This window comes from Zerene cesonia, chromosome 13, assembly GCF_012273895.1.
Source record: "Zerene cesonia ecotype Mississippi chromosome 13, Zerene_cesonia_1.1, whole genome shotgun sequence".
Taxonomy (NCBI): Eukaryota; Metazoa; Arthropoda; class Insecta; order Lepidoptera; family Pieridae; genus Zerene; species Zerene cesonia.
In genome coordinates, this window is record NC_052114.1 from 8405676 (window position 1) to 8415943 (window position 10268).

A 10268-nucleotide genomic window follows, 5' to 3' on the forward strand; every position below is an offset into this window, starting at 1 on the left:
CATTTGTGAAAAACATTCATTAAAAAGTTTATTTAAAAATATAATCTTCAAAAAGTTATCCTTAATCAGATCTAGGTCTTTTCTTTGCTTTCTTTTCCTTATTGATTTTATAAGCTGCAGACATCTTTTGTAAGTTCTCTTTGTGTACTTTGTCATGATCAACAATTCTTTTAGGATAATCAACCCCTATTACACATCCTGCAGCAGTTTGTACAGATTTAGGTGCCTTCCAAGGCTCATAAATATATTCAGTTGGATATTTCTTCAGCTCGGGCACATATTTTCGAATATATAAACCTTCTTTATCAGTTTTCTTACCAAATGCAACTGGGCTGTACACACGAAAAAATTTGTAGAAGAAGGCAGAAGCAGATAGCCACATCCAATTACCAGCATTTAAAGACCAGTCATAGTCCAACAAGAGATCTTCAAAAACCTTAGCTCCTTCTTCCCAAGAAACCCATAAATCTCCCCTTGTTAAAAAGCAAGCTACCATGTGCCTAGCTAAATGATGTATCCATCCTTCTTGTCTTAACTGGCGCATAATAGCATCAACAAATGGATAGCCAGTTCTACCCTCTGCCCAAGCCTTTAAGTATTCATCATTTTTCTTCCAAGGTATCTGTGTACAGACAGAATTACCAACCATCTTATCAAAATTTTCTGTCCCTGTTCCAGCTGTGTAATAAAACTCTCTCCACATTAGTTGTCCCAAGAGCGAAACTGGGGGCTCACTGTGCCTACTTCCACTTTCAACTTGTTTTAGTCTGTGATAAAATAGTTTAGCAGACAAACAACCATGGCTTAAATAAGGACTTAATACAGTTGTACTTGGCTCTATACTGTTTGGAGAAGTGTTAGGTTTTTCAAATGCACACACCCATTGCTTTTTAGCCATATACATGTCAAGTCTCTTAAGAGCTTCTGTTTCACCACCTGGATATTTACATTCTGAGGCAGTCGACTCATCCAAACCCATTTCTGACAAACTTGGTACATCATAATCTTTAGAATCAAAGTCTGGAGGTTTACAATGATCTGATATTTGCTTTGTGATTTCTATAGTTTCCTTCACCTGAACATCTTTTACCAATGAGAGAAACTTCTGGTATGTTATTGGCACATTTCCATTGTTTTTTTTTAAGGCACTGTTACAATCATAGACTGTGTGTTGAACTCTTTTAACCACAAATATATTATTTTCATCACAATATTTCTCAACAATTTCATCCTGTGATACATAAACGGGATCAATATCCACTTGTGAAGTTAAGTATTTTACATCCCATTTCTTTAAAAATTCCAGCAAACATTGGGCTCTCTTTCCTTTTATTATGTAGAGCCGAGTGTTTAATTTTCTCAAATTTGTGTCCAAGTCTTGAAGACTCTGAATTAAAAATCGCAGCCTATTTCCACGAATCTGACCCCTGATTTCGGAATCAATTATGAATATAGGCCTCAAAATGTGTTTTCTATTCTCAGCCTGAAAACAGAAAGTTTATAAGATGAACTATTTTGGCGCTCTCAATTTATTACATTTGCGAACTTGGGGAATAAATATGAACTTACCTCATTAATTGCATTGCGCAATGCCAGATTATCGTGTAAACGCAAATCCAATCGAAACCAGTGAACAACTGAAGGAATAGCAGACATGGCGTGCAAATATTTTATCATACATAGGACCTAAATTGCTTGAAAAGTAAATAATTAATAGGCTTTACTAAAAATACAAATAAATTAATAACAATACAAATGTTTTGACTTTTGAATTAAACTTATTTTTCCCGCACACATCTATATGCATTAAGCATGTGATATTTACTGTCAACTGTCAAATGTCAGTATTCCACAGATTAAGAACTAGTTACTCAATACTCCTACTCTGTGTCAATTATTGTCAATGTAAATTGTAAATTAACAATGAATTAAAGATTGAGATATTAATTATGAATAATTTGTCTGCTCTCCAAATCTTTACTTAATTATATTACTTATTATGCGCCGAGTCCACCAGTATCGTGTCTGCAGCGATAAGGTTTCTATGCAATTTTTTATAAATATTATTCTGAATGCAAAATAGATAGAGTCCTCCCTAGACTATCATATTATATTCTGTGGGTAGGAGTTGTCATGGTAACCACTCTCGAAAACATTAATGAAAAACCATATTCGCAAACACAGAGTATCAAGTAACTGCAGATACTTTTTATAGGTATTAATTACGTGCAGACTAGGAATAGTAATTATTACCAATGAAATTATTTTAAGAAATCATTTAACAAATGGTAATTCAGTGCAACAAGTTATTGCAAAGGTTTACCAAACAAATGACAGATGAATGATAAGTTTGTGTCAAATTCAAATTATATTGTCTGTTTTTTAAATAATATCCAACTTTATCCCCAGACAAAATTTTCAAAAAATTCGTATTATATATTCGTAATTTACCACTGATAGATACATAATCACAGTAAATATCTACATTATGTGCGTGATAAAATAGAGAAACCTCAACAGCGATATGACACCCCAAAATGCCTAAAGTTATTGAATTAACTATTGAAATAGATGTTCAAAAGGTAAAAATGATCATATAATCCTGGAAAGTTACAGTTACAGTAAACAAGTAAAAGGAACCTTTGAATATGTGTTTGAATTGCCTTAACTCAGCTATAAAGTTTGATATATTTATGTTTTTTTAGGTATCATGCCCAGGAGTTTGGCTTTGCCAGGATGGCCGTGTATCCCTTACAGTATTTGCATTGGGGACGAGTTACCAAACCTGTCTGCTACCCCCTTTATTTCCACTTTTGTTTAGAGATGTTTTCTACTTCAGGAAGAGGTTCCAAGAAAGTTGTGCACTGAATAATATCTGCTGTTTGTTAAGTAAATATCACAACCACACATTTTAATATTTTATGGTACTTATTTACTCAGAATTGTATACCATTCCGAAACTGTTTATTTAGTAGACACTCTGAAGTCAATTTTGGCAGCTTGTGGTACAGTTACCAAGCTCGCTGAGGTCATGCAAAAAATTAAATAAAACCTAACACCTTTTTATCTAATCTTGCAGTAAACACTACGTTTCTGCTTGCTATTTAGAAAATGTATCTATTTAAATTCATATTTTGTTTTAATATTTTTGTTATTATTACATTTTCATTATTATTACATTTTCGTTATTATTACATTTTTGTTATTATTACAGAGGATGAAACAATATACTGTGAACTAGTGCAATGGTGTGAAGATTGTGCAAGAAATGAGTGTGTGATCCTAGCACAGTATCTTGGTGCTCTCAATGATGTTCTGTTCCCTCCAAATATGTGTTCCACAGATGGAGTTGATCTGCTTATGCGAAGGTCTAAAGAATTTCCGGTAATGTTATCTGGTTGGAAATTAATGCTGTATAGTTTAAGTTTTAAATCATAAGCCACTATAGTTTCTACTTTACACTTCGAAATTAGCAATTGTCATTAATTTATTTCACAAACAAAAATATGGGGCAGCACATTAACTGACTTTTTTGTATCGTAATATTGACTATTCACACACTTCTATAACATTATAATGCATATGTTACCATAGGATTGTAAAAACCCGATACATTATAATGTAACTTCCGAGACTGTTATTCCTAAAGAAATGATTATTAGACTATGATGCAAATACATCATAATATTATAAATTTACCTTTCCCAAGTGTTGGTTGGGTGCAATTGCGAGTCAACAGAGTCGCGGGATTGCTATTTCGGTGTAGTTTAAATAAACCAAACCGGTCATAAAGAATGGCAATTTCACCATTTAACGGTTTCAAATTGATAGCTTATAATTGGTATTTTTCTTAGTTTGTGTCTGTATACATAATAGTGCATGGAGTGTGAATAATGATATTTTAGCTGCTATTCACTCAAAGCACATAATAAAGCATCTTAAGCTAGTTGACTGTATCACGGAAATAGCGTGTAAATCTAAATAATTACAAACACTAATATTACTTCACTAGTGAGTGACTGCTCTTTTATTATTTTAGATCATAACTGTAGGTTAACATTCAAAATGTGTATTCATCAATATCCTATTTGTAGGGTATTTTGTCACCTAAAATCGAAATTTCTACAAAAGTGCGAATAGATGAAGTATGGAATCAGGCTTGTAACTTATTCAATACAACAAAAGTTAAGGCCTGCCACTGCAATGCCATGGATACAGAAGTTACCAGACAGAAGCAGGTCTGTCATTCAGCACAATATCATAGGTAATTTTTTTTTATAATAATGTTATATTTTTTCATTAATTTATTTATAAGTCGTTCGATCGTTCATCGTTCGTTTGTACCTTTGCTCGTCCGTTCTTTCTTCTTTTTCTGTTAAGTTTTGTATCAAATATCTCGCAAAATTTGCCTGCTCACCATTTACTTTACACAGATGCTTCACTTTTTTTTCAGAATCAAATGCAACCAAAGCAGAAGAATGCCATCCAGATCTCGATCTCGTTCAAGGGGATCTAGGTCTAGATCGCGGTCTTGTTGCAGTCTCGACGCCAATGATCCTTCAGTTTACGCGTCCTGCCGATGTCCCAAGTAAGTGATGTATTCAAGAAAAGCCTGAGTTAATAAATTTTATGAATTATAACTTGCAATACTGATACTTAACGAAAAAAAGTGAAGTCCCGTGTCCCCTACTGGGGTATGGGGCAGATGGAACTTATAACTTGTTACTTGAATCACAGAAAAGACCTGCCCTCAATAAGCATTCTGTGGGGACTAACAAGGAAAAACGTTTTGGCCTGGCAGGACACGGAAGGCTGATCACCTACGTGTCCATAAAGAAAATCGATCATTTATTACATTATTCCCAAGGGGACATGGATATTCACTCAAAAGTGCCCAAACTTAATAATCATCACCATCAGCCCATATATGTTCCCACTGTTGGGACTCAGGCCTCCTATGAGGGTTCAGGGCATAATCCACCACACTGGCCAAGTGCGGGTTGGCAGATATCACATGTCGTCGAACTTTTGATTCTTCGACATGCCGGTTTTCTCACGATGTTTTCCTTCACCGCTTTAAGCAGTGGTGATGTTATCTACATGCGCAGATAAATTGAAAAATCAATTTATTTAATGCACGCTCGCCCGGTCTCGAACCACGACGTCCGAGGTTCTCACCACTGAGCCACCACTGCTTTTTAACATAATAATATTAATATTCAAATTCCCCCCTAATCGTTCGTAGTCCGCTTAAGTCCCGCGTGTCCCTGTCCCAATGTCCCACGCCCCGTCGCACGTGTCGACAGTACAGCGTGTACAATGTGGACACTAGTGACGTGGTATGGGGGGCGAATGGCAATAGAGATTGGGATAATGAAGGACGGTAATTGAATGAGTTCTATTCGTGCTGATATGTTGTTAGTTGAATTATGGTACATGTAAAAATATGTGTGTTAAATAAAATTATGTGCATTATAGTTTTGCTAAAGATGGTTGGTTAGGACTTAGTAATAATTAGTACCATTGGATACAAATGATGTACTTGCAAAGATAGCTTTATGGATTGTTTAGAATTTATTTAATCTTTTTAGTTATACTGTACATACATTACATTATTAATATTTTGGAAATTTTGTTATAGTATGCAGTATCTGTGTTTTTTTAAGTTAAATGTTGTTATTCTAATGCTACGTAGTTGTTGATTGTAATTTCTGCCCACGATCAAATCGAATATATTTAAAGATTTGTTGTGTAAGAAAATAGACAAAATTGTGTATGCTGTTTTGACTTCTATAGCCCTTTATTCTTTTTCAGAATGTATAATGTATTGATATACATCTATAAAACGTTACATTATAATATTATATATGAAAAAGAAACATCCTGATTAACTATATTATATAGTTTATTTATTTTCAGGCAATCCATGGATACTGAGATGCAACTCCCAAGTGAAGAAAGGATACAAAAGTTATTACTTGAAAGCAGATACATTGATCTCGACCAGCAAAGTAAATGTTCAGACAAAAAGAAATATAGCTTTAAAGTATCGCCTTGCTTGTGCGAAATTTGTAAACGGTACCATGAACTGTTTCATTCGGATAGTTGATACCAAAGGGCATAGACCATAGACAAACATCAATATTTTTTTATATAAATCTTTGCAGGTATTAAAGAATTTTTTTTGTAGGACTTTTGATGCACTGTACTCAAATATTAAAGACTGTTTTTTGTATTATCATAGAAAATTGTATATACTTATGAATCGTATTAATTTATTGTTATGTTATTTAATGAATTTAATTATTATATTATTCTGTTAACTCGACCGATCAATTAATAGGAAAAATAAAGCATTAACACATATTAATATAACCACTGTTTATTTTACTAGATACGAATTCGAAATATAGAGGTAACGTAAAATTATTTTTTCTACATTATGGCTTGTATTAAAAATTTAAGGTTATCATATTAGAATTGAATAAGATTACAATTGTATATTTTTATGTAAAGGCATACATTGAGCATTCAAAGGCAGTGTATATTTAAAAAGTCCTTTGCGCATGCATTGAATAGCAAAAAAATATTTTAAAAGAAAATGCAGCAAAATAATCACTTGTGATAAGATTCAAGTAGACACCATTCATTATTGTACAATTTTATACACTTATTAAAAATAACTTACACACAATTTATTAAGGACGGAAGACATTATTATATTCAGCCTTCATTATTATAATTAATTGGTAGATTTTAACTAACATTTGTACATCGATTCTCACGCTAAATAAAATATGATTGTATTTATTAGTAATACTAATTAGATATGTTGATATAATAGAAATAATACACATTTAAAATTAAATCAATTAATGGGTATATATCCGATTACGACACAAGAAACATGTTTTGAAAGTACTTTTTTTCCAATTATACATTTTCATTCCCCCTTCTCTGATTATACATCTATAGTACAATACGCAGACAAGCAAGCGAAAGGAGCACTTACAATAATTCATATCAGTTATTCTTTTTTTATAAAACAGAATGAAAAAAGGTATCGTAACATTTTTAAGTGCTTTAATCAAATATGAAACCCACAAAATAGTGTTTTGTGGGTGGGTTAAAGATCAATAGGTATTAAAAATTCATCATCACTATATGAACAACAATTTCAGAATACATAGATAACTTCCATAGACAACCATAGACTTAGGACCTTAGACAACGTTATGACAATAACTAAAAATTAATGATAGCACAAATCAAAGAGTACCAAATAGCACCACTAGATACAGGTGCACCATTTCATCTATTTTAGGTTTTAGCATATATAACAAATTATCAACACAAATATTTAATCTATGACACTTGAGCCAACCTTAATCAGCAAAATTTACTAAACAATATCATCAAAAGTATCAGAGAAATTTTAACGAAGTGGATAAAAATTAGATATTAAGGCTTCAACGATTCATCTATATTAAAACGTCTAATATTCTAATCTATTTAGTTCATTCAAAACAAAATCACTCTTCACAATCTCTAAGTCCTAGGGCGTATTGACAGTTACTTTGTGACCTTTCATAGAAGACCGTTCCTTCGTTTTCGCATACTTAGTGCAATCGAATACAAACGCAAAGATGGCGACTAGAGCGAAAACCGCATAGAATATTGCTAAAGCGATGAGGAAACTGTCTTCGTTTTGTTCCCAAATCCGGTCCGACCGCAAATAGTCGTAGTTCGACAGAACCTGGGTGCCGTTTGGTGGAGGACACGGCGATTGTACTATTATATCTAAATGTTGCCTCTGAAAAAAAATGTTAGAATATAATAAATTGGGTTGTTGAAAAAAGATATATCAATTGAAAAGCCATTAACAAAATTCAAAAGCGATCAATCTATTTAAGTGGAAACACTGCATAATTTGTTATACCTAATAATCTTTCACTACACTATTGTAAAGTTACTATAGTTTTATTAAAAAAAAAAAATACGTCTTTGATACCCAAAAAAACCTATAAAAGATCAAACACAACGCAAGGTCTAGCATGAATTTGCTAATTAACAGATGTAAACAATTTCAAAGTAAGAGTTACCAACCTGTTTATTAGTACACCTCAAATCTTTACTAATACTGCTTCTCAAGGCGGTCTCACTCAGTTCCCGCCTCAATATTTCTGGCATCACCCATCTCGAAGGTGAGACATATAGCAGCCATTTTGTATACACGCTCATGTCTTGGTCCTGGAGCATAACTCCATTCGCAAGGGTACTAAGAAGGAGGCATAACCCGGATATAATTGAAGCTGTCTTCTCCATTGGTATTACGAAGACTGCAGCTCGACAGAGCATTTGTATGCAGATGAGATATAGCACCGTGTAACCTGGATAATTAATAAATAGTGTTTTCTTATGTTTGATTTTACGCGAGTTTTATACGTTTAGAAATTATAGACTTTTTAGCGGATTTTAAACGCGATTTATACATTATATTATTACCAAGCTCGCTGTAAAGTGATTGAAACATCGGTTTAAATAATATAATGAATAAATCGCGTTTAAAATCCTTTAAGAAGTCTTTATTTCTAAATTAATAGATATCTAATAACGTCCTTCTAAAAAGATAATACAGTAAAAAAATATTTTAATTGAAATTAATTATACAAAAAATTATATAATTAGTACCTAAATAAACGTAGAAGCCGTCGAACGATCCAGGCGCCTGCGCATATAAACCGGACATCGCGTAACTTGGCACCAAGTACGCGAGCCAGGTTAGTATAGCTGACCACACTTCTAAAAATTGCTGAAAATTGAATTGAATTTGTAAACATAGCTCATGTACTGTTATAATAATAACACAGTATTAGCAAATAAAAAAGTTATTCGGATTGCATATTTTTATTTATTTTTTTAAATAAAGAACCATTAAAGAAAAACGTAAAGACCAAGAAGAGGATCATTCGTCATCATGAATACTCACATCAAACAATATAAAGACAGTCCGCGAGTACAAGCCGACGGCGATGTCGCGCTCGACGTGGCGGCGCGCGGCGGCCGCCTCGCGCGCGCTCTGCCACAGCAGCAGCGGCCACGCGCACACGCACAGCACCGAGTAGTGGTAGCCGATGCGGTCGTTGTGTGTTAACTATATAGGGTAATTACACTATATTTTGTATAGTTTTTTTTTTTTCATTGTTGTATTGTGTTGTTGTAATTGTATTGTTTTGATATTTGTGGAGCCGAATTTATGTTTCTTTCTTTCTTATTTATATTGAATCATAGTTCTATGAGTCAATTTTAATTGGATAACCAGATTCCCGCCCGCGGCTTCGCCCGCCTCCGTGTTGTTCTTACCTTTTAAACCTTCCCTTGACTATTTTTTTTAATATAAGATGAAATGCAGAGATATGATTCATTTATTCATTAAATTAAATTGTCAATGATCAAACATATGATCACTTATATATAAATTTTTTTAATTATTAAATACTAAAAACATTTCTTTATTCAATATGACTTTTAGAAGCGTAAAATAACGAAGCCAAAGCACGAGTCTAGTCTATTGGGTCAAAGGATAGTAAAATAACTGTGTTAAAAAAGAACAGTTTTAGTTTAAAATTTTGTTCCATCAAGTAATAATACAAAGTAGATATAAATAATATTAGAAACCAGAGAAGAATGACGAGTGCACAAAAGGCTTTATTGCTAAAAAGCAATATCTTCGAGTCAACAATGACGGGAAAAGACATGAAAGACGGTAGCAATTGTTTTTGTCTATGCTAGACCAAGAAAAGAGCCATCTAGATTTAGACTTATATATGATAAAAATGTTTTGAGGATGTAGCACCTGAAAACATTTTTTGAGGAAATTAGTTATATTTATTGGATTTATATTATAATCGGTGGAGACACAAATAATATATTTTGTATGAGCAACATAAGAGTAACAAATTACCTTAGGATCTGTACTCGGTAGGTCCCAGAAGATAGTCCCGGTGACGAGCGACATGATGGCCGCTAGCAACACTCGAGTGATCACATTGGATAGGGTTGTCATTTGTGTGTACAGCATACTCTTTCTGTTATTACAAAATTGGTCAATAATATACAATTGGTGTTTATATTATATAACGATGAATAAGTAAAACCAAGATTATTGACATATCATAAGAAGGTATAACTGGACAATACTTAGTCTGGCCATAAATACTGTTACACTTAATTATAAAAAAATATTACATTTGAATTTCGAATCTGTC

General features: G+C 33.1%; 3 protein-coding genes across 5 annotated transcripts in view; 1 reads left to right on the plus strand and 2 right to left on the minus strand.

Moving 5' to 3' along the window:
- Window positions 1-15: 15 nt before the first annotated feature.
- On the minus strand, window positions 16-1830 carry LOC119831460 (cryptochrome-1). The gene is made up of 2 exons (XM_038354807.1): window positions 1570-1830; window positions 16-1483 (listed from the first exon to the last, which is right to left on the minus strand). The coding sequence occupies exons 1-2, from the start codon at window positions 1675-1677 to the stop codon at window positions 62-64; spliced, it is 1530 nt and encodes a 509-aa protein (XP_038210735.1). The 5' UTR covers window positions 1678-1830; the 3' UTR covers window positions 16-61.
- A 568-nt stretch (window positions 1831-2398) lies between these two features.
- Window positions 2399-6371, plus strand: LOC119831080 (spermatogenesis-associated protein 6). The gene is made up of 6 exons (XM_038354323.1): window positions 2399-2582; window positions 2706-2889; window positions 3215-3384; window positions 4095-4264; window positions 4454-4588; window positions 5920-6371. Exons 1-6 carry the CDS (start codon window positions 2538-2540, stop codon window positions 6107-6109), a joined length of 894 nt encoding a protein of 297 aa, XP_038210251.1. The 5' UTR covers window positions 2399-2537; the 3' UTR covers window positions 6110-6371.
- Window positions 6372-6376: 5 nt separating this feature from the next.
- The window catches only part of LOC119831078 (ATP-binding cassette sub-family G member 8), a 39530-nt gene continuing 35638 nt past the window's right edge, over window positions 6377-10268 (minus strand). For all 3 annotated transcript variants that reach the window (XM_038354319.1, XM_038354322.1, XM_038354320.1), the window contains exons 14-18: window positions 9965-10088; window positions 8990-9154; window positions 8692-8812; window positions 8107-8390; window positions 6377-7813 (exon numbers count right to left, since the gene is read on the minus strand). In XM_038354319.1, coding sequence (XP_038210247.1) covers window positions 7556-7813; window positions 8107-8390; window positions 8692-8812; window positions 8990-9154; window positions 9965-10088 — 952 coding nt within the window. In that variant the 3' untranslated portion in view covers window positions 6377-7555. The remainder of the gene's footprint in view (window positions 7814-8106; window positions 8391-8691; window positions 8813-8989; window positions 9155-9964; window positions 10089-10268) is intronic.